Source organism: Ptychodera flava, chromosome 2, assembly GCF_041260155.1.
Source record: "Ptychodera flava strain L36383 chromosome 2, AS_Pfla_20210202, whole genome shotgun sequence".
In the NCBI taxonomy this organism is placed as follows: domain Eukaryota; kingdom Metazoa; phylum Hemichordata; class Enteropneusta; family Ptychoderidae; genus Ptychodera; species Ptychodera flava.
The window spans coordinates 14,119,157-14,144,627 of NC_091929.1; the positions used below are offsets into that span (position 1 = coordinate 14,119,157).

The window sequence follows — 25,471 nt, forward strand, 5'->3', positions numbered from 1 at the left end:
CCCTTTTTCTTACCTCATTTGCACATTTTTGACACTGACATGTTCATTTGAACAAATTCACATCTCAACCCCTGCATCTACCTGTACACCAAATACTGAGATGGTAGCTTTGGCGGTATGGGAGCCTTTGTGTGTGATGGACATACATCGGCACATACATACCCACAAATATACAGACATACAGACGCCACCGACTCATCATATAAGCTCTTTTTGGTATTTATATACAAAACAAATATGAGCTAAAAAGACTTGATCTTATTTGAACATTTTCCATGTACCTTATTTCTAAAACAGTTGAGTATTACAACTTAAAAGAGATATACTGGATTTAATCAAAATTGCCTCTTTATTTCTTGAAATCCATCAGCAAAATGATGTCGGATACATACTTTGAATTTGGGTAGCAAATTTAAAATAACAGAATGACTTGCAAAGTTATAGTAATTTGTATGAAATCACTGATAGACAATTGGTAACTAAATGGAAGACGTCCCATATGAGACTCCTACTAATACAATATACTGCTATAAAAGATATAAAACTGGTGTAAATTTGTCACATATTCTATTGAAAAAATCCTTCAATAGTAATTAGGTATATACTCTGTAAAGTACCTTTGCCAAGCATAATTGAAAAAATTTATCCAAATGTAAAGATTTTTTTAAGATTGAAATTTGACAAGCATGATTCAGTTAAAGAGAAATTTTCACAGAGATTTTTGTTCATTCATGTTTTGATTATCTTGGCTTAAATCGGCGAAGTAATCAACTGTAAAATTAGAGTAGTTTTGATGAGAAAATATGAAGAGATTTGACTGGAAGATGACCATGTTATGAAACGTGCATAAAAATGGCTTCCTAAGTACTTCACAGTGTCTGGAGTTTCAGATTAAAAGGGAATTTGACGGATTCTAGTTAAATACAGCAACATGTTGTAACACTTGATAGATGCTCCTGAATATGATTGGTTACCATGGTCAGAACATTTTCAGTCCCTAGTTACCACTTTGTAAGTCCATGGTTACCATTATTTTGAGTCTGTATAGTGTTAAGATGAAGTGTGCGATTGTGTCAATCTGTCACACTTGAAAATTAATTCACAGCTGCGTGTCTCAGTCTTTAACTTGCTTTTCATTCTTTGTCGGTCACAGTTGTTTTTTGAGTTGTGGGTAGCAATGTTTGCAAAACAATTCATGAGTAAGGCCGTTTCACTCTTACCAAATCTTTCAACAGCACTCTGATGTTTTTCTAAAATCAAACACGACCACCCCTGTAAATCTACCACATTTGGTATATTCCACATCAGAGTCTGGAGCAGGGGACCTTCTGAACCAAATTGACATGCTACAGACTCAAGAAATTTCTCTCTAACACAAAAAAGTCTGCATATTACAAGTACTGGTAGAGGGTTTACGCAAAGAAATTCCCAGAAATTTAAAAATTGATGCCGAAAGTTTAAGGTAGAACACGTTTCAGATATTACTTGTAAACTTTTACAATATTCTTTGGGCTAACCACTATTTTGAAGCTTACGAAGTACATCGAGTTTTCACTGGCTTAGTTTTGTGAAAATACAGAATTATATTTTCCCCATAGAGATAACAAAAGGATGGCCACCATTTTGAATTTCAAGAGTCAGTAAATCTTGGGTAATTTGGTTCTCAAGTTCCAAAATTTGCACAGTGAACCCAGATTTTTATTCTTGATTTTGAAAGAAAATGGTTGGAAGGCTGCTTGAGGAAAGTTTGAGTAAAAGTTTAAGTCTTTCATTTTCCAGGCATTAAGAGCTGAAGGGTCGACAGGTGTGGAGACAAGAACAACGAACATCAGATCACAGACATGAACACTCTCAAGGATATATTTTACAGCGGGCATTTAGCTAAATGACAGCTTACAAAAAGATACTAACTAATCCACATCCAATACTTACATGATTGTAATATGAAAAATGTAACATGATCTGATATATACAATATGCTCCCACACCCCCCACAGTTATGTAATGTTTACATTGAGTTTGATCTTTTTGTGGTGTCTGGGTAGCCAATTAAAATTTGAATTTCTGACCCTGGGTGTCATTTTGAAATTGGGCTGATTCACAAGAAGTTTGAAGTAAAATGTTGTCAGAATTTCAAAATGCAAACATATTCCCCTTATCTTCAATAATTACTAGCAAATATTTGGCAAGGACTACAACAGTGAGAACACTGACAGATCAGGTATTTTTTTTTTAAGTTTCCATAAATCATTATCTGTGATTGATATCATATGATAACTTTACTCATTTTAACAGACGTACTATAAATCTCAAAGCTGTGTTTTGATGAGAAAGTTCAATCATGCAAACTCAAAATTATTTTTAATTCAATCAAAAAATCTGAAATAAAAATGAAATTTTTAAAACTTTCAGCATGTTTGTGTGCATAAATTCTGTTTTTGGCAATGAAAAGAACAAGAAATATTGAAAATACTCTAACCCATTAATGCTAATCCAAAGGTTTTGAATTGAAACATTTAGCCAGTCATTTCTTTTGGATGTGCAGTAACTAATATGCAGAATACAAACTTTGTATACCATGGAATGTATGTACAATGAAAATGTCAAAGTTCAAAGTTCCATTCTCATCTGTGCTCAGAAATCCAATATAAGCAGAGACATGTTGGAACTACAGGACGTACATCAAGAGAGTGTCTACTATTTCTCTTCGACATAATTTGCTGGGAACAGACCAGTTCTTCCATGACATGTCCCCCTCCACCAGCCACTGTCAACCTGTCACCAAGAAGGAACAAAGATTATGATTGGCTAACTGCCTATGACATCACAATTCAATCATGAATATGCAAAAGTATGTTTTGTCCGCCATTTTGCTTTTACAACATCTTCTGAATTTATGCTTACAAGATTCAAGAAAGTTGTGCTACAGTTTAATCACCGTTGCCTGAGTAAACATGAAAATCCAAATCCAAAATATCTCTCAATGCATTATGGCGATAAACACAGGTGTAAACACATAATCTATTTTTTCTGAAACAGTTTTGGCAGATGTAGTGGTTGTCAAGTATGTGTTGCTGTGATATTTAGTGGTAGTCACATATATGCAAGCACTTCTTGTGTGTACGTAACGTATTCTAACATAGCAACCAGGCTGCCACCATGGGATTGTTATTTTTGTACATGATAAATTTTCTCTATCATATCTTTGGGAACAAAATACTGGTGAACTGATCTGGTAGAGTTGAACAAACCACATATATACAATGTAGGAACAGTAACAGTCATGCATGAGCCTTCATTTATCCATCTTAGAAGCATTGCAAACAGACAGATAGACAGTGACTAAACAGGCCCCCTCAGACATCTGCCCACAGGGCTACATAACTTGAACGTTTTTTGAAAAGACAAGCTTCTCAGCATCTCACAACAGAGATCTTCATGTGTACCCACACTGCTCACCTTTTCAATGTTTGTGATGATGTCTTCAGGGTCAAAGGTCAACTCATCTTCATCACCTATAAACAGATTCCAGGACAAAGTTATTTGAGATACGGGATTCATAGCAACTTTTTGAAAGTTTTTTACGATCATATATAAATTTTACAAAGTGGTGATAATGACATTCAAAAATATAATCGTTGTGTTGTGGATACACCAGTATCATTTGCAGCACTACACCTGAGTGTATGTCGTAAACAATCATATTTGCATTTGAATGTAGCCAATGTCAGTGAGCAAAGGTGACTTCAATGTGTTTTTAAGCAGCGAAAAACTAAACACAATCTCTGCAACCACCCATTGGGGGTTTGTGTGTGTGTTTGTGTGTGTGTGTGGGGGGGGGGGGGGTGTCATATTGCCTTGCCCGACATGAGCAACTGTTTCTTTTCATTCAGTCTTCATTGACAGGATACAGTATCAGTATAGAGGGCGCCGTGTCAAATATTTGAAATGTACAATAATTACAACACATCATCTGACAACTATTATCACCTGTAAATGTTTATAGAATGATCATATATAAGCATGACTCACCTGCTTGGTAGTCATAGAGAGCCACTGCTGTTACGCCCGAACCACCACTCGGTGAACCACCACTTTCCCCGCCAATTTCAGCATACGTGTCATCTTCAACTGAACAGAGAAAATAATTGACATGATTCAGACGCAATGCCCTATCATCTACTACGACTGATAATGATATTGTTGATTACGGAATTCAAAATCTCAACTAAAATGATGTACCGTGAGTTAGTTAGGCATTCAATTTTGACTAGTTTAGTCAATCTGATTACTGTTGGTTCCCTCTTTCTCTTAACTTGGCCTTCGCTGTTCTGGTTCCACTGGAGTCATAGAGTGGTACCACCAGAACAGATAATAGAAAGATTACCTTCCAAGCCCCAATATCTGTCTCTGATATATTGCTTTGTAAAGAATCTGGACGATATGATATATTGCTCTATATAAAATCTGGACATCACACGTCAACTGAGTGGTAGGGCATTAGAGCTACATGATAAACAGACCTTTCTTGATTGACTGACCAACACTGCACAAAACTGCTGTTCAGATACATATAGGTGTGAAATAATAAAGTTTGCAGTTCTGATGGGGCACTGTTAAAACGACAGTTAGAATTTAAATTTGCCAAATGTTTTTATGTGACTCCTAGCTCAGCATTATGTGGAAAAGTTCGGACTGATTTGTCTTGACAAATGAGAAATGTTCAACCTGCCCATCACAGATTCTTACCTGGTGCTTCTTTTGTTTCGTTTCCAATCTCTGAATATTCGGTGTCTTCCGCGTACGTTGTAGCTGGAGGGGGTGATACTTCAGTGTCTGCGTAGGCATCCTCTGGTGTGAAGTCTGGCTCAGGCTCAGGTTGGTATTGTGGCTCAGGTTCCGGTTCTGGTTCGGGTTCAGCTTCGTATTCTGGTTCCTCTTGGTATTCAGGCTCAGGTTCTGGCTCTGGTTCTGGGGCTGACCTGGCTCTCTCTGCGGCCTCTGCCTCCTCAGCTGCTCTCTTCTCCTACAATCAGATTTAAACACACAGCAAATGTAACTTTGATGATCTTTTTTCATATGCATGCATGAATTCTGTATGTAAACCACCAGTTCTTGCTCTACTCCTCTGAGCATGTAGAAACACTGACTATTCAACTCCTCAACACAGCATCTATGTATATATCTATGAAATGCACTGTTATTGTTTACATATGAATTCTAGTCCAGACCAGAATTCACTTGTCAACAATAACATTACATTTTTGTTGCAGTACATGAACAACTTGTGGGACAAGAACGAACAAAGAAAGCTACACACAAATTAGAGTGTACCGACATTATTGGCTTATTTCTGAGAGGTTGACAGTAATCGATTACATTCATGCCTCTTGTGAAAATATGAATCTTGCATGACCCTCAGCTTCCAAACAAATGCAAGCACACACATATCACCAGTTATTGATGATACTCACGGCTCTTGTGATAATCTAAATTGTGCATAGGAACATAGAATGATTCCACTCCAACAGAGACAAGAAATACAAACAAACAAACCTGTTCAGCTTTCTTTGCTTCTCGCTCTCTTTCTTTCAGTTCCCTGGCTTGTCTCCTTGCTCTCTCCTCCTCAGCTCTCTTCTGTGCGTCCTGTTTCGTAAAATGAATACCATTATTGCAAACATTTGCCGCATGATTGTCAGGTCCGCTGTCTTTCTTTCTCAAATATATCAATGAAAAGTGTATAAATGAGCACAGTCAGTGCATGCAAATTGACTCATTATAAATGCAGAATATTCATGGCCATGAACTAGAAATTATGCGATACAAAACTATCAGGTCCAGTCTTTTTGTCAAGTATCCAAATGAAAATTGCATGAATAATATGGTGGGTATGCAAATTAAATGATGACTCATTACCAATGCAAAATATTCACGACCATGAACTAGAAATCATGCATACAAAACTATCAGGTCATCTTAAATTTTATTCATGTAGCTGCAGAAAGCGCTGTAAGTCATTTGTGAAGTGGAAGTAGTAAAGATATTTGGTGCTGAATGGAGTATAGAAAGAAAACTGAGAGATCTCATTTTCTACCGGTATTCCTGAATAAGTTTTCTAAAAATCCAACGAACCTGCTCTTCTTGTTTGGCTAAGTTTTCAAATTTGGATTTGAGGTTGCCGGCTGATCCTTTAGCTATGGATAAAAGGTCATCAAAGAATTAACATTACAGCGTAAATATATAAATCATAGTGAAATGGAGTTTATTATTAGAGTGAATACTGACTGTTGGTAGATTTGTGTATTAAATACATGTATCATCATGGTATAATAATGTAGTAGTGGGAAAAAACATGGCAATTTTCAAACACATAATTATCTACATTGTAGTTGTGTGCCTACAAAATACAATGTTTTTCATCCAAATTTCATTAAGTGAAAATAGCTTGTTAGAAAAATGATTACACAGGCACATGTCACAGGCAGAGTTCTTCATGGAATGCGACGTTTGAAACTATATGAATTTTGCGGATGTGGAAAAAGGCTGGTGTATTATATACTTGCTTGAAGTCCAAACGTCAAACAAATCTTTGAAATCACTGTTTTGTACTAATCCAGCCTATGAAATAAGAAACTCACAGATCATTATTTTCATTGTTTAAAGTACTTTTGAACTTGAAGGCAACTGAATGTCTGAATTCCGGATAAAACCTTCAATATTGATAAACACTGAGCTTTGCTCGACTCTTCATAGACATCAACAAAGCCAACATTTAAGGGATTATGCCTGAATAAAAGATGCTCATGGCCAATGACACTTGTCGTGTTTGACCTCTGCTCCCTTACTAATGTGTGAAAATCTGACACGTTTGTATACTTATTTACTGTTCCTTACTTTTTTAATGTTTAAAGAACAACTGTGTAACCCCTTGATGCCATCAGTATGTATTTGGGTCTGTCAAGGTCTTTGTGAACAGCTTTGTATTTGATGGTATGATGATAATGATGAATCAGCTGTAATGTAGCAAATGTTACAGTGTAGGAAATGACGGTATTTTTCTCTCTTTCATGAGCAAAATCAACGGTTTGTCTGCAAATTCAGCTTACATTTTTAAAAATTATGCATGCAAAGGTTACAAAGACATAAATTAACGACTCTAACCTCCAGCTGGTCTTGTTCTCTGATAGTTTGTTCCTTTTACGTCTTGCATGTCGTCAAAAGTTCCGGCCGAGTCGTCTTTCCTCTGGTCAACACCAAACTGACCGCCAAATCCTTTCTTCATGTCCGTCTGTGACGGATGCAGCTCTGTCTTAGTTTGGTCATCATAGCCCTTGGCAGACTGGTCCATCCTGTCAGACTGGACGCCATATTTGCCTCCAAAACCAGTCGCGTGATCTGAGACAATCACAGAACAAAGATTAATATTCCAGTATTATCTGAATAGAAAGCACAACCATCCGACATGTTTATACTGTGTACATGAACTCAAATATAATTTTTCAACCTTGTAAACTGCAGGCTTTCGATCACATGGACAACTTCATTTTGCATTATTTTGAATTTACAAACCGTCAGAAAAGGCTAACTTTATCTGGTGGCAAAGCCTACAATAACATAGTTTGGTCTGCTGGCAAAATTTCAACCAAGGAGATAAAATTCCTTTCTACAGCATGCTTTTGTCACTTCACTATGGAAGTTTGTCATGTGAAACGGATTCAATGTTTACGAACATAAATGGTTAACATTGGAATTCTCTGAATTTTAAGCCTTACTGGAGTAAAGCCCTGTGTACAATAAACAACCAGCTCTGGTTTCAATCCAATTTTGAACTACTACTGCTAAATTTTAAAAAGGATGTACGTTTTGTCCAGAGAACACTGTACATGTAGATGTCAACAGTACTGGATATTTGTTTCATTTGGCATTTTATGTGAAAAGTAAGGCCAGTCAGAATTCAAGTTCAAGAGTGAATACTTCTGGGCTAAAAATCATACCGGACAAATAGTAGAAATTGCAATATGCTAAATAAAATGTTGAATGCAATGGTAACATATCTGAACATGGTGGGCTACGATTTTGTAAGATGTACCAGGATATGTAATGACAGCTGGTTGTATACAATGTACCGGTATGAGATGTTCAACACAGGAAGGGAGATACATGAAGGGGATCCACATGCCACATGTAAGTGTGTATAAAGCATGGGAAATACACCCTGCCGAACACTGCCACGCAAAGCAGATATGTAGTGGGCAATGTCTAAGCTACAAGTACCATGCTAGCCCTGCTGTCGGCCGCTGATGTCACACCATCTTGCTGTGAAAGCTGGGTGTTACGCATGCAGCTAGGTGCATTGTCAGCAACCCGGCAGGCATAACTGCTGTTAAACCACTATACCCTCTAAGTTCCTAGATCTACGAGCTCTTTAGGTTCATAGAGAATTTCTTGAAATTACATTCTGTCACCTCATAGAGGGTGCAACATGTAAAACTTCCTTTGATCAGCTCTGTACAAATACATGTGATGTGTAAAAGTTCCTTGCGTAAAAGAAAACATTCTTGAGTCTGTGACGCATTGAAGTGGCTTTTAGGACAGTGCAGTGCATCTGAACAAAACTTTAAACTGCGCTAAATCTTCATTATTTGTAAGAAAACAATCAGGGTTGTCTTAAGGGGCCTGCCACAGCTTTTTGAAGCAACTGGACCATCTAGGATTATGTCAAATTGTAGGATTGTCAACTCTGTGCCCAGTCTTCCACAGTCTTGTAATTTGTTTCTCTAATAGCAAACTTTGCATGGAAGAAAAACGGTGTACAGTTTTCCAAGTACAAGTTTACAACCTTTCTTTGAGGCACATGTTCCATGTACCTTACAATACAGAATCACACTCTTTCCTTTCCAAGAAGGACATCATACAAAATACAGAACCTGGTACTAATCTTGTCTTATTGAATTCACCATGGAGAGATCAATGTCTTCTTGTGAACAGATTAAAGTACCGGTATAATGTAGCAGACACAGTGTTGATATCATCCTATTATTAATATCAGCCTGCGGTACAAGATTAACTTTTGCTTGCGAATGGTATACTGTGGGCATGGTTTTAAAAGGACTTATCACAAATAGCAGCCAACTGTAACACTGGAACTCCAGATTCTCTCAGCTCTGTCTGTACTGGTTACATTTACAAGTAATAAAGCTGTGCTGTATGTATAATGTAGTGAGCAAATTTACTTCATTTGCAAAAACACCCCTTCCCCTAACCCTCTCAACCCCAATCAAAATGGTCCAAATCCCACTGAAATATACAATATAAATAAATAAATAAATAAATAAATAAATAAAGAAGTAAACCAAAATACCACATTTATTTGGATGTGATATTTCTGCAACCAACAAGGTAGCATCATCAAGCCATACAGTTTTCTTTAATGTCAGACTCATGCCTTGTTGAAGAGACAGTTAGTGGCACTCTGCATGCACAAACTACATGATGCCAAATCTGTACAAGGACAAAGCTACATGATTTGAAAATACTGGGGTACATCATTATCCCTCCCGTGGGTACATCATAACATGTAACTGTTGGTGCTTTTTCCTTTTTCAACAGGAGACATTATTGAAAAGATTCGCACTGTAGTCCTGACCTTGCAAAGATTTTCTGTTGATTATTCAATGGTAAATATATCTTCATGTCTTATCAATGCGCTGGATACGTAACCGTGATCATGACTGAGAATGTCTGTATTACCTTGAAACTAATAAACATGAAACGTCACTGCACTTCGGGCAACTTTGTCCCTGTGATGCTTCGTTGGTTTAGCTGCGAGACATTCGCTTTGTTTTCATTGATTAAAGCAGAAATGTTTATGCACTCGCACTCTACACACTAAATCTAGCAAAAGCAGTTGAAATGGACAATGCCAGCAAATGATGATGTCACACTGGGTAACCTTTGACCTCTGTGTACCTTTCTGTGAATCATGTTGCTCTAGACTGGGCTGGTAGTCCCAACCAACAGCGGCTTTGTCTTGCTTATCCTTCTGTACCCCATACTTGCCACCGAATCCCTTGGAGTAATCTGTATCGCCACGGATACAGGGATCACCATGGAGGAAAGCGGTTGTCATGGTGTCGTGTTGGAACACAGGCGTAATCATGGGAACACAGTTTATGCAAGTTATTATCATATAACATTAAATTATGACAGGAAGAAGAAAGAAAATGAGAAATTAAAATAGACAACATGAAAGTAACAATAATAACACACAGATGATTTTACAAAGAGAAATGAACCAGAATCATATAGATATCCTTTCTTTGGTGTTCCATCTCTGACAAATATTTTGTTTGTGCGATTTGTTATTTTCAAAGAATTTTTCTCAAAGGTGTATGATTGCCTAAAGAGACCATTTTATGAAGTTGTCATCATAAAAAACAAATATGGCCTGGAAACTGCCAAATATGAATAACAAAATTTATGCAATGGTTCAAAATAACCAGAATTCAAAATTTAATCTTGAGAAACTGCGTTACAGCCAATGGTGATGCGGACAAATTGGTTTAGATCTAAACAATTGTTTGGGAATAAGAAAGCAAAGGATATCCACGGAAAACACTTGGCACATTGCTGAGAGCTGTAGAATAAATTATACACAAGAAAAGGGATAACAAACAATTTTACAGTAGCAGTAATCATAATAAATTATTATCTTACATCGCAATCTTACACATAACAACAACATATACATTGATTTTAGTTAAACGCAACAAAAGAATTTGATACGATTTAATATGCTCTTGTTTCTGCATGTAAAGCTTGAGTTTGTAGTGAATAACGAATATGATTTAGATTTACATTTAGCAACATGTGCAAAGTTCATTCATAAACTTTGAGCAGAAAACAAACGGAGAACTTCATTCAGCTATTCAATATTATCAAAATATGGCAACTTTGTTTTCAAGCGAGAGCAGGATGCTTTGAAACCCTTTTCAGTAAAATTCCAGGGCACTGAAGACCTTGTAGGGTCATGACCTGGAAAGTTCATGACCTCAAAATAACAGAAGGGAGGTCATGACCCTTTTAGGGAGGATAAAATTGTGTACATGTATCTATATATAAAAGCAGCAGAATTTATCAACATGAGCAGATCACTGGGTGATTTTATTCTTGGATACAGTCATTCATGTTCACATCCACTCTGGGACCAATCGTCATTATGAAAACAATGGGAGCTTTGTTGGGGAAGGGGATCTAAGAATATCAAACTTTGCGAACTTCTTTAGTGTGGGCCTAGTATTATGCAGGTTTGTAGTCAAAGGTCTTATAGGACTCACTTGACTAATATGCACGCTTTAAGGACATGCGAACACAGTATCCACTTTATTCTGTTGAATTATAAAACTTGTTCAAATATTGTAATATTTTTGAGCCCTTATTTAGATTTGGTTGCTCATGAAAATCCTCTTCAATCAAAAATATTGACCTTAGAAAGTTGTTAGTTATGGTGAACTGTTGGATCGATACAAATTATTCTCAGTGGGTGAAATCAAGAATATAATCGGACTGTGATACAGACAAACACAGTTTACAATTTCTTGAGTGTCTATAGAACACTGTAGCAGACAGTGTGTATCACATTATACCACAGAGGGTACCATTTGAAAAGTGAAATTCACGTAGCGGGTAAAACTCAACCAGCTGTGATTTTTAATGCATTTCCAAAACACTTTTTTTGGTCAATTACAGTTTCATGTTCCACTTCCAAAATCACATGGAAACACCAATTCTTCAATTTGTCAACACAGTCCGTACAAATGTAACAATCAATGTAGACACTAACAAGTGAATTTCCGTAAGGACCAGAACTCATTTGTCAACAAAAATATTGTATGGTTCACACTTCTGTATGCATGGCATTTGCAAACCAGTACTTTCTTTTTCAACATTACTTCCAGAAAAGGAGAAAGAGTATTTGTTTTCAGGAACAAAATAATGAATGTGTTATCTCAAGTTACAGCTATTGATATGAGTGCTTTTATTTTCCCCCAAAAAATTTCAGTGCAATATTTTACGAATGTTCATGAATTTTTCTGATACTTTTGGGCAAAATAGATGTAACTTTTTATTGGCTACAGTTTTTGAGCAAAATTTTGGGAAAAATCTGCAAAAATTATCTATATCTGAAAAAAAATTGGTGGCGTTATACTGTATAAAAGCCACAAAACTGACTTTGGCACCCGAAGGGTTAAAAATATGTATCTTCATCTATATAGACTTGTTCTGAGAACAAAATGATTGGAATAGCTACAGAAGAGACGACCTCACCTTTTTGTGATTCGTGTTGTTGAAGTTTTTCTTGGTATTCGTAACCAACGGCTGATTTGTCTTTTCTGTCGCTCTGTACTCCGTATTTCCCACCAAAACCCTTGGCATAGTCCTGCTGCGATTCATGCTTCTGAAGTTTTTCTTTGTAATCATAACCAACTGCAGCCTACAGTGTAAGTCAAGCAAAGGGAAAATCAATTTTCAATTTCAGTCTGATCTGATTGGTTATTTTCATGGCCTCTGCATGACCTTACATCCTGGTACTTTCGTTGCTATGACACTACCAGTTTGATTGAACAGGATATAACAGCATACAACATTCACTACTTTCTGTACATGTACTTATCTGCGAAAGTCATTTGCTTTCATTCTAATAATAGCATATTTCTCAGAGTAAGATGTTGAATGTTGAAATCTGAGTCATACAACACCAAAAATATTGCAGACGACAAGTTCATAACCCCGTTTCACCACCCATCTATCTAGGTTTCCAAACCAAAGAACAAGCACAGAGAGGAGATGAGGTTAGAGGTCAAAAGGTGAGAGGTCAAATGATGATACTGTACCTTGTCTTGTCTGTCTTTCTGAACTCCATACTTGCCTCCAAAACCAGTGGTGTAATCTGCAAAAACATAAAAGTCATCAGTAATGAGTAGAATTAAGCGCTCAGTAGATCTCTTTTTTTTGACAGTTCAGATGAGACTATGTTTTTGTATCTAAAAGTACATGTACATGCCGACACAGTTAAGGGAGAATGTGCCTCAGGGAAAGAGATTTGGACTCAAATTTTCATGATACTCGCTGGTCTACCGCTTATTTTTACACTCATGGAGTAAATAAAGTTTTAAAAAGCTTATTTTTGTGAAAATCAAAAATCCAATTTTCCCCATAGAGATAACACAGGCATGGCAGCCGTTTTGAATTTCAAGTGTTGGTAAATATTACTGGGTAATTGTTTTTTCTAGCACCAAATTTTGCAGTTTTTATTCTTGATTTTGAAAGGGAATGGTTTACAGTTCCCTTCCTGACAGTTTGAGCAAATGTCTTTGATCTCAAGGCATGTGCTCAGTTTCAATAGCCTTATGAATATGCTATAATTGTCTGATGCACAGACTCTGCTATCATTTTTATGGTGAGGAAACTTGGCATTATGGGGACGAAATCTGTGCACACAAAGCCAAATTCACACACATGATCAGTGTACATGCACTTATTTGTACCATAACTTCCTGGTAGTCAACCATGATTGAGGGCGCTCCTCTTTCATGTAACAAAATTTTAAAAAATTTTATGGTCAAAATTGTATGATCACCTTTTTGTGATTCGTGTTGTTGTAGTTTTTCTTGGTATTCATAGCCAACGGCTGATTTGTCTTTTCTGTCGCTCTGTACTCCGTATTTCCCACCGAAACCCTTGGCATAGTCCTGCTGTGATTCGTGCTTCTCAAGTTTAACGTGATACTCATGACCAACGGCTGACTGTGAGATGAAGTTAAGAAGATCAATGGTTGATTGAACTGAAATAGAACCAAGCACTTTGAGAAAAGGTTTAAAATGTTTTATGCACTGAAATTCCTAGATCAATGCTAATTGAGATACAAATACAGTGATTTTGTTAAACAGAAAGTTATAGGACTGTTGGCACACAATAGGGGATGACTGATGATGCCGCCGTTTGCATACACTGGGCGGGAGTTTTTGAATTCTCATAGCATCGCTTTGAGCGTACGATAAATTTGAATAATCATGATGGCCACTTTCGTGACATGTGCAAAGAGGGGTCAAATGGTCGTACAGAAAACACATTTTGAAACATATGCATTCTCCCACACAGAACATTTTTTCCAGTTAATTTTCGATTGACATTTAGTCGCTACAATGTATATATTCACAGACATCATATGCAAGATTCGATGACAATGAACGCCTGAAACATGGCAAAATATGGATTCTGGACCAAATACGGCACATCCGTTCAGGTGCGTGGCTTTTTTACATTTGCATAGATTTACGATAATCCAGCTTTTATAGGGGAAGGTCCTGTTTAAGGTGACAGTCCTCAATCCCTGGTTTTCACACTAGTGCTTGTCGACATAGAGTATGTTGTTGACAAGAATGGTCTTAGTCCTGTGTTCCGCTTTGCAATTCCTGTCCTGTTGATCAATTTTTTTAGAGATAAAGTTGATTCAAAGCTGGACCAGAATTCACTTGTCAAAACAAGTAATACATTCTACACATGTACAGTCTGGGTTGACAAGCTGAATACTCCTGGCAGTAGAAGAAAATCAACAAAACTGGTGAAAAATCATCACACATTACAGCTTTTGGCCCGTTAACACTTTTAACACCCAATTTGATACACCTGTTTTGTTTTCCCACAACGAAATTTGACCTCTACACAAGGAAATGAGCTGACTGGGCGAATTAACCCCTTCACTACCATGGTTTGGCCCAAACCCATTCTTATAATAGGAATTGTGGACCTGTCTACAGGGAATTAGGGGTGACCAGGTTAAATCAAGCTGGGCATACATGCTGCTTACTTTGTCCATTCTGTCTTTCTGAACACCATACTGTCCACCGTAACCTTCCGATGCTTTGGGTCCTGCATCGTATTCAGCCTGCTTCCGTTTGGTGTCATCTGTTTTGACATCCTCACGCAATGCTGAAATGCTGGAAAATTATGCACAGTGTTTATACATATATTACATGTATGCTTGACACTTTATTAAACTTGTGCGAAAAACACAAAACAGCGGTACATACATTTATAACTGTGGATCCTGGAGAGCGTACATGTACAGCAACTAAAACAGTTTTCCAATCATTGATTAACAACTGACAAGCCAAGCAAGGCTGCTAAATTTTGCCATGCTTGATTGATATACAGAATCTGTGTTGTGAGAAATACTGCAAATATTTCACACCAATTGACCACCCTGATAAGGCTCTTCTCAAACCAGCTTTTTATGCAACAGATACCATGCATTGTGATGCTAATGAATTGTACCCCATCATAGACTTGACAAAAACAAGTACATGTAAGACTCAATTCACTGTCTCTTACAGTATGAATTTAGTCCAGATAAAAATGCACAGTTACAGTTGATGTAATACATGTACACTGTCACTGTGTTGAAAATTCTAATTCTTTGCATTTCAGCATACTTAACTTTTGGAAGAAAAATTTCAAATGTATCACTTAACAGTAGTTGAACAAAAGTACTGGAAATATAATCAAAAGTTACACAGGGTCCACACAATCAAAGCAACTTAAAATTCAAGACCTTTTTCAGTAATTTTCACGGTCTTTTTTAGGTCCAAAGTACCATTTTACAGATACCATTGAAATATCACTTTATACATCATTTTAATAAATCACTTTCATGATACTACAACTTCAAATCTTGTTGTTTTTGAAAATTGTAGGTAGATGATAATTTTCCCAGAACTTTCCAGGACTCAATTTCATTTCACAGACTTTTCCAGGATTTTCCAGGAGGCTTCAAATTCCAAGGATTTTTAAGGACTTTCAAGGAGTGTACGGAGCCTGGTTACAGCTACTGTCCCATTTTAAAAAGTTACTTACTTGAGGGATCCCTGGCGACCTGATCCTTCCACCGTCTTTGATCCCCATCTTTGTTCTTGTTCTGAGACGTCGTTCTGAATTATAAGATGAAAGAGAATTACTTCAGTGGGTAATTAACATACTTACATGATAAATGACAGGGGTGGGGTGGGGGTGGGGTGAACATTGCTCTATTTCGATTATTGTAGGCAAATACATACTAATAGTAACTACCCTTGTGTCACTGTTACGCCATGGAAACCATGTGCATGTCTGATACTCAATCATCATTCTGATTTTCTTGTGAAAAGTTTGTTAATAAAGAACCTGCCAGCAGTTCAAAATCCAACAACTTACTTCAGCAATATATCCTGGAAGAAGTTAAAATTATAATTGCGTTGCTGGTTTTCTGCAGAGGAAACTGGAAAAGGGCTTTTGAGATCAAACACAACATGCTTTGTTTGACAAGCAAGTTTTGATTCTGGTCTCTTTGTTAAATTATTAGATTTCTACTCTCTACATCAATGATTTCAAACCATACAGACAGAGACTGATGCACAATACACTTTGAAGGGTCCCCTGTTGACGATGCCACAAGATTCCACTACTTTGAAAGTACACAACATTTCAATACCTTTGATGAGAGGACTTTTTAAAATATCTATATTCCTCTACAGTGAATGCCATGCACCATACATGTACCTGAATGCATGCAGCATTATACCTTTTCTTTACATCTCAACATATTTTTGCTACATTGAGTGATTTCAATCAGAACACCATGTATCATACATGTGCAACTTGATAGGGAATCAAAATGTTGCTTATCTAACTATCCATACATGATGCAATAAAATACCATATGTTAATGACCATACTTTTATATTTGTTTCATAGCCTGACTCTCCACCTGAATAGAGAGTTCTACTTTGAAGCGTGGGCACTTGCTTTACCCTAAATACCTGCACGTTGAGGGCGCTATCACGGTCAACTTCTGGAGAGATACATGTATGGTAGATTACATTTACATTACATTGCAAATGTTAAAATCAGGGATTGAGGCTTGCTGGTAGGTACATGGAGGCAACAAATACTAGTTTGAGTTAAGCTTTTCACAGCAACCATTTGTAAACTACATGTAAATTCAAGATGGGTGACTGGGATGACCTTTGCATGACCTTCCTGTACATCCTGTCATCTAACCTGCACCTCATGACACTTGTAACCTTTAACCCTTTTCCTGCCAAGTTCAACTGTCACTGATGATTCAAGGTGGTACATGTACAGAACAGACATGCTATTTTGACCAATTTGGTGATCTTTTGACAACCCCTAATGACATACAAAACAATAATTTTCACTGCCTTGTCTTGCTGAAATACCTGTGAACATGAAATTGGTGATTTTTACTGGCTTGACCAGATGGTTGCAGTTTGTCAAAGCAATCTTTTAGGTAAATTTTCACACCAATTTTGAATACCAACATGATAAATGGCTAGTTTGAAATCAACGGTGCCCATGGATAGCAGCTGTAAATGTTTATAACTTTTTAAACATTTTTAGTTTCCAATGCCAACTACTGGTACATGTACAGTTTCTTGTTCTACTCGCAAAATGTGTTGAGATACACAGTATTCAGCTTGTCAACTCACCCTGTACATGTGTATACTGCATTGTTATTATTGACGCGTGGTCCGAACTCAAATGTAAACAATAACAGTGCAGTTAACACATACAGATGCTGAGTTGAAAATCCTAATGGGTGTATTAAATATGCTTTTGCGAGTAAGCAAAAACTTGCAATTGACAAACAAAACTAAAACTAGAAAGCATTTGCAAGCAAAAGCGAAGTTCCAGAGACCAGAGCAGCGGAAGAAACAAGAGAATGTGTGACAAAGATAGGTGCAGAATGAAAGAGTGCTTTGGATTTTAATATTCAAGCACGTACATAGTTAGGGCTGCTAGCAGTAAACACCATATACAACTAAAAGCAAGGCAGTCCACAGATTACAAATGCCTACATGTACGGTAAAAACGCAACAGATACATACGGGGGCGACAACGCACGGAAATGTATATCAGACGACATTCTCGTGAGCCAGAGCAATAATTTTCGCTTCGCTGACCTACGCAAAAATCAATCGCTTGACGGGTAGCGCTGAGTTGTTGCCGTAAAGAGGCGCGTCGTTTACGACGATGATCAGACGAGAGGAAACATCGGACCTAGGCCGTTGAAATTGAAAACCGAGGCCACATGCATTTTCATTTGATTAAAAGCACAGACTAAAACAATTTTCATTGCAGTGTCGCTGTTTTCACGAGATACTGACCGTTTGATCTTGGAAAATTGAGCTGCTTTAACGTGCAGCCAACGCATGCCGGCGCCGTGCAGTGACAGGGGTGTGTGTTATCAGCGTTAAACCGCCTCGCAGACTGATATAGGAAAAAACGCTGGTGGCTCCTCAGAAATACGGCTGACAGTTTCTCCGCCAAAACAGCCGATTTTGACTCCAAATTTTGCATTGACCTTCGTTTTCGAGCACACCCACCTCGCCCGATGTACCCAGCCGCGCTTGTAAACTTAGGGAAAGCCTAATTTTCATTCTCTATGCGAGCGAAGCCATCTTATGCGCCGCCATTGTTACATTCGGGCGAAACAGTATAGCCACGTACGGCGAGTATTTAGAGAAAAATAAAATCAAAAAGCAACAAAAAACAAAGCGAAAGAAAGCTAGAATTATTAATAGCTGAACGCAATATGATAGTCGAGCAATGCAGAATAAAAAATAAATAAATAAACACACAAGAAATGCCCGTAAAACCCGTCCGAGCTGAGCGATGACGTCATAAGTGTGTCGCAATGCATTCTGGGTAATTAAGGTAAAATTTGTGTATAGCATGTTCTATGATAGTAATACCGAAATAGAGAAGAAAGAAAGAAGAAGAAGAAAAAAAGAAAGAAAGAAGGAAAGTGAGCAAAAACTAACAGTTCCAGAGCTGGTCTCTGGAACTAATTATGAAAAATTGTCAAAAGTTACAGCTACTAGCCCTTAAACTTCAATCTTTATCTCGAAACAAATATCCATAAGTTTCTCCATCACAGAGAAGAACCACAAGTTAAAAATTGACCAATTCACATACACGCACCCATGAAGAACAAGGAAGTTCTGAAAGGTTATGCAAAGGTCTAACATGAACATACACTGAAAAAATTATTATTACTGACACATATTTATAATAATCACTTCATACCTTGGACTTAAGACAACAATAATAATCAAGGGAGCATATATTTAGGTGATTGCTGGCTGTTAGCAGGTTATCACCAACATGAGGTGAACAGACATACATGTACCATAGATAGTCACTTCCAGAATCATACAGGAAACATTGAAGAATACTGAAATAATACTGAGCCATATTGCAAATAAACATTATCCTAGGGTGAAGTTTCTGTGTCATTTGCTATGAAAGCCACCTTAGGTACACCTGCTTATGACCAAAAGGAGCACTGGGTCAAATATTGCTCAAATGTGCCAACATTGGAAAAAGACAGTTTTTGAACTCTCTTCATGCCAGGCCTATCACTTCCCCATCTGCCACGTCATAAATATGATCGGTAAAAAGGGTATCGAGTCAGAACCTATAGAATTTAAACCCCATTAGCCTGGCACACGTATGTTATATTGAGGTTCCAGGGACCTCCAAAAATATTCATGTCTTTCATACTGTAACATGCAACATATGGGACATGCTATGCCTCACTGGTTTTACCAAAGTCAACCTGGGGCATGATGGTTAATTAGAATGAACTTGGCAGGACAAGGGTTCAAGTCGAGACACAAACACTTGTAACAGGTACATAACCATGACAACATAGTGAACTATTGTGTAAACACCATTATTTTTACTTCCCTGACATTCAAGTATTTTAACTCCAGAATTACAAATTTATTGATTATAAGAGATTCAAGTCTGATGTTGCAGTGGGGGACAATTCGTCATGCTTGTAACTACCAAAACATTTACAGCCACTGACATGTACTTCTTATATCACGGTCTTTAAAAGTTCAGTTATTGCACAAGTGACTTTGAAAGCCAGTTATTTTTGCCGGCAGCCAGATATTTTCTACATCCCTGGAAAATGCTGTTTTGCCTCTGACAGCTCTCTTAGAAACACTGCATAACATTTGGGAATCTTTGCTGCTGCTTATCATGCACTTGTTGAGATCAACAGAAAAGTCAAACTCTTAAACAATCAGGAGTTAGTCATTTTGGATATTCTCCCTAAAATCTTTCGGCTAGAATTTTATTTGCCCAAAAAACATTCATAGAGTTTTTACTTTGAATAAGCAACTTTCCCCTTTCATCGCCATAGATTGGCCCAGACCCATTGTTATCGATGGTGATTGTGGAACTGTTTACAGGGAAATTGGGTGAACAGGTACATGTAAGGCATTTTTTTGGATCCCAAGGTGTAATTTGCACACTGTCAAATCCTTTTCCAAATTCCCCTCATCCTGTTTAGAATGCACAATCAGTCAACACAGGCAATTGGCCTCCAGAATAAAAAAAAAACATTTTCACAGAAAACACCCTGAATAGTAACTTAGCATTCAACAGATAAAACACCATAGAGATATTCACAGTTTGTGTCATTGTGATACATATGCAAATATTGTAATACATGTATTTGCACAGTGTAACTAACGGTACTAAAAAATCAAGTTTTACCAAAGCTCTGCTGATGAAATGACACCATTGAAATCTGTGTACATTGAATGCATAATGCCAACAACACTTCAAGTGTGGAGGGACTGTTTGTGACACTACGCCATTGACACCAGACTGTGTCTGACACTGCACCATTGGCACCCGTTTGCTGAATATACAGTTTTATTGACAGTACTCTAACATGATAAGACTGACAAGTTTCAACAAATAAACAGGAAACAAGAAGCTAGGCCCGAGTGATCATTAACAATTCAAGATTATCTCTTTTTCACCTCATGTACATGTAGCATCTCGTTTTTCATCGTCAAAAAGGACTGATAAACTTTGTATTCAAAAACAACAAAGTACATGTAGTACCAAAAAATCTGCCAGATTATACACATACATGTACATGTATATAGTGAAGTATTACAAGAACTTTTTCTTTTATGGTTGAATTAACACAAGAAAAGGATACATGAACATAAACTGTAACACTGTGTGAATTATTGATGTCTCAAGAAGATCATCACTTTTATATGAGCAGTTTATTTTTACAAAGTCTATTACACATATATCCCTCCTACAATTGCATTAATCATTTACATAACAATCACAGTATCGGTTGTGCAAAATTTTGCTGTCATGTGAGAAAATTCCCAAGTAGGATATTTCTCAACAGGACCTGCTCAAATGTTAAAGAGACAGTCTTCAATCCCTGGTTCTTGCAATAACTCCTGTTGACATTGAGTATTTAAATGATGTTACTATTGGTAGCCCTTTGTTTTCCATTGAAACTTTTATCGCGTGGGTCAATTTGCCTGGATGAAGCTAATAAAGGATATGACCCTTTAACAGAGGAGTTTCTGACATACACTATATCAGGTGTCAAAACAGAGTTTCAAACAGAAAAATAGTACATGAACACAATCCATACCACTTTCAGCGACATTACAACCAAAGAAATGACAAAAGGGAGCTTTTGAAAAAAAAATGCATCTTACCACAAAGTCAGGATCTGTTTCCCAATCATCATCTTCTGCCTGTTCAACTTTGATATTATGAGCTGCACCGGCTTTCCACATTGTAAATCTTTTGACACGTGTGACGTACTGATCATAAACTTCAGGATAACAGACTTTCCTCCTGGAAAACATTTATCAAGTTTTATGAGAAAGTAATCAACCTGTATTATTACTCACATATGGTTATATCATCACATAGTCATTATATTCTCATCAGTGTCAGCTTAACAGCTGCGTGGTGAATGATTTTGTACAACACGTATGGGCAGTAGCCAGCACTTACTGTGGCATTAGTGATGAAATAAGACCTAAAATATGTTTCTTTCTACCGGTACATGCCTCCAGGAAAATTGGGTAGTTGTCTAGAACTTTTTCATTTTTCATAGGGTGTGTGCCCATCAAAACAGCAAATTTGGAAAAATCATGTGTGATTTTTGTAAAGGCCAAAAAACATTGGGTTGAGAGGATTGTAAATTAGGAGGGTTGGGTTACTGATGACAGACATATATACATATTTTTCTATCTGGTCTTTGAAGTGCATAACAAATTTTATAAGGCCAAATGTGTCATTTCCATGTGCCAACATAATATTTACACTAAGTTTTGATGATTCTACCACTGGTAACTGAGATTTCTCCTGCAACCCTAAAATTTGCTTCATATTCTATCTGTTAACACTGTAGATACAACAATCTGAATGATATATCTGTTTGTCTACCTTGAATGGAAATATTTCGGATTTTGAGTGAACACAATTCTTTCAGCGCAAGGGAGGGGGAATCTCACTTCAGTATATACTGGTGCATGGAGAACTGGAAACACGAAGAATTCAAATGCACACACAAGAAAATTGCACTGCACCCTGACCCTTGTGACGTCATCAAAAGTGATTCTTACTTGCACACACAGTTACTCCAAAAACTGCAAAATTCGGAGTAATTGTGGTGCATTACAGGGCAGACCCTAGTCTTTTACTGGGGATCTATGATAACAGGTAAAGTTGAGTACCTTCCCGGTGTACGGACAGGAAAGAGTTAGTGGGTGGGGCATAGGGCCTTGAATGAAACGACAAAAATATATCCATGCGGACACGGTCACATTACAGTCACGGTGTCACCGTGATGTGTCTCAGACAGAAATTTCACGTGTAGGCTCAACACAGCATAATGTTTAAACATCACCACAGGGATAACAACTCGAGAGGTCATGTTTTAATAAAATCACGACGAGGCGTGTATTTGCGTTCCGGCAGTTATTAGGAGTGTCAGTGATGTCACTGGTGGCACGACACAATTTGTTGAGTAGAACACGGGTACAAAACGCTCCCAAACATAGAATTCGAAGTGCCATCTTTAAATCAGGCAAGAAAATAGTCACAAACCATGAAAAACGTGAGCTATTTATGGACTATAATTACTTCCTTGTCCATGCATACAACACAGCGTTATTGTTCATTTTTCTACCTTCTGTCGAAAAACTTCGCCCACAATGAATTTTAGTAGAGCTACTTCAGATCGCTTTACACTAGACCACAACAAAGTGTGGTTTAAGTTCAGTCCATATGCCGATATGATATGCTACTGTTCCTTGATGTGCATAACCGTATGTGTGAAATAAGAAACAATTGTACTGGGCCTCACCTTACTGGGCTGCGAAACTCGAAGACCTAACCCGTGACGATGTGATCTGTGACTAAATACGGCCACTTCCTGTTTCCAGTGAGGTCACCGCTTCCGCATTAGCGAGTACATACTCAGTACGGCGATTCGCTAAAGAGTAGAAAAGTCTGTCGTCGACAATTTTTGCAGCAATTGTTTTATAATTTTTTGAAGAATATTTTAAATTGATCTGGTTCCTGAATTTTACCAAATTATGGTCTACAAAATTTGATGAAAAATGTGTACAATGGATTTCGCTACTCAGCATCAAACGATAGAGGGCGTGGGTAGAAGCAGGTTTTACAACTAAGGGCATCGTCCGTTCGCACGGCTCGATAGCCCGGCAGACAGGAGTCTTCCACTGACCACGATTTCGTGATTTCGGGAAGCATCCAGCTGCCCGGAGAGGAGACCTTGGCAAGCGAAGATGAACTAAGGGCAGATGACCTTCATCAGAGCTTGGACTTTATTCGTAGATGAGCATGCAAGATCAAAAATTATTGATTATTTGCCACATCACCGTAGAAATGATGGGGAGGAGAAAGGTGATGATGATGAAGAGGAGGAGGAGGAGGAAGAGGAGAGGGGAAGAAAATAGAAAATGATGACGATGACAAAATCTGTGATAAATGATCATAAAACGAATGAGGATGAAATTCAAAACAAAAACTGATGTACTGTAAATTTCTGTGGACATTATTTTCAGGGCATATAGAAAGCACACAACTTGGTTTCATAGACTTGATACCTTTCATGTTTGCAACAAGAATGACAAGAGACTGATAAGCTTATATCTAATTTGAATATTCTGAAATTTGGTGTGTATGTTTTTATAGTTGATCCATGTCACCATTTTGATAAAAAAATAATCTGATTTGTATTTTTTAAGCATACATTTTTTTGTACAAAAAGAACTTACTCAAATACAACCTGTCTGTTAAAGTTTGCTTGAAGGTTCCTATAGGAATGTTTTCTATCAGATTAACTGTACTATCAATATCATCATACTGAGAAATCCTGTTCACATTCAATAATTAAGGCTCACTTGTAGATATCAAGTTGTTCAGGAAAGTTCTCACTCTGTGAATTAATATACATTAACAGTATATGATAAACTTGTGTGCCAAAGTTTAAGAAAATGCAAGCAAGTCATCTTCTGGAATCGCAGCAGAAGAGTTGTAAATAAACACTAGTGAGCGTCGTTTACTGCAGTTTCACTGCAATAAAGTATAAATGCATACTTCAGTTGTTCACAAATATGACATTTCCTGTACTCCACCATATAGGTCCGATTTGGAAATATTCCCTGTTGAAAAACGATTTGTGACCTTCCTCCTAATAAGCTTATAGTTTGAAATAAAACATGACCCGCCAAACATGTGCATAAACATTTACGACCCCCCTCCACAAGTAAATATTCATAAATCATATATCACGCCCTCAACATGCACAATAGCTTCCGGGGATCGTGGATACTGGACAGGGCGAAACTCCCCCAAACGAAAGACTGGAAAGTGCGAAAAATCAAACGAAATAGTGATATGAACTTCCCCCAAACTCGATAAATTGCCAACACAGATTGTTGGAAGCCTTTTCTTACAGTTTTTGCGAACATCGAACATATCTGATCGGAAATTTAGTATCACATATATGTACATGGTTGCCATAGGTACAGCGGAACCCGCCCCACCCCTAAACGTGATGTGTGAGTTCCACTTGTCAGCAACTTATGTAAACATGTTTACCGAAATGTGACCACAGTAAGTTATTAAAACATTAGCGATGAATGTACAACTCAGAGTATAACAACTATGATTTTTGACGTGCAGGTCATGCAGTGATGGCCGCCTTGAGCGAGTAGATGTAAACTGAAAAATCACCCGACAAACAGGAAAGTTGTCGTTTTTTTGAAAGCTTATATCGTCTCTATACTGAAGAGGAAGTGTTAAGCTTGAATAAAATACGTCCACTTCGTGAAAATATGTTGACATCTTTGAATTTATCACTATTTGCTAGAGATAATTTTGAAGCTTTGTTTCAGCGGAAATAACTCGAAAAATCTGGTGTTCACCAAAAATAGCACGAGTACATAGTACAGGCAAGTTCCTCTTAGTTGACGGGTGCTGTGCTGTCTTTGATAAAATTCAAATACAACGTTAAAAAACATGGAATGTTTTACTT

At 37.4% G+C, this 25,471-nt stretch overlaps 1 protein-coding gene across 4 annotated transcripts; it reads right to left on the reverse strand.

Moving 5' to 3' along the window:
* Positions 1-330: 330 nt before the first annotated feature.
* LOC139115350 (src substrate cortactin-like) lies at positions 331-23,360 on the reverse strand. 4 transcript variants are annotated; one of them, XM_070677394.1, is made up of 15 exons: positions 23,273-23,360; positions 21,612-21,753; positions 15,916-15,989; positions 14,870-14,999; positions 13,640-13,805; positions 12,894-12,949; positions 12,328-12,493; positions 9,970-10,080; positions 7,162-7,395; positions 6,133-6,194; positions 5,557-5,646; positions 4,750-5,026; positions 4,033-4,131; positions 3,460-3,515; positions 331-2,775 (listed from the first exon to the last, which is right to left on the reverse strand). In XM_070677394.1, the coding sequence occupies exons 2-15, from the start codon at positions 21,690-21,692 to the stop codon at positions 2,698-2,700; spliced, it is 1,680 nt and encodes a 559-aa protein (XP_070533495.1). In that variant the 5' UTR covers positions 21,693-21,753; positions 23,273-23,360; the 3' UTR covers positions 331-2,697. The 4 variants fall into 4 exon arrangements, with proteins under 4 accessions (XP_070533495.1, XP_070533503.1, XP_070533513.1 ...); XM_070677402.1 differs by lacking the exon at positions 9,970-10,080; XM_070677412.1 differs by lacking the exons at positions 12,328-12,493; positions 12,894-12,949.
* Between the last annotated feature and the right edge of the window lie 2,111 nt (positions 23,361-25,471).

Bases quoted from the DNA above. Each gene is read 5' to 3' on its own strand.
- LOC139115350 (XM_070677394.1), bottom strand. From the start codon at position 21,692: ATGTGGAAAGCCGGTGCAGCTCATAATATCAAAGTTGAACAGGCAGAA. The intron at 15,000-15,915 runs GTAAGTAACTTT...ATAATTTTCCAG, and splicing joins GGTCGCCAGGGATCCCTCAA to CATTTCAGCATTGCGTGAGG. The intron at 12,494-12,893 runs GTACAGTATCAT...CTTACACTGTAG, and splicing joins AGAAAGACAGACAAGACAAG to GCTGCAGTTGGTTATGATTA.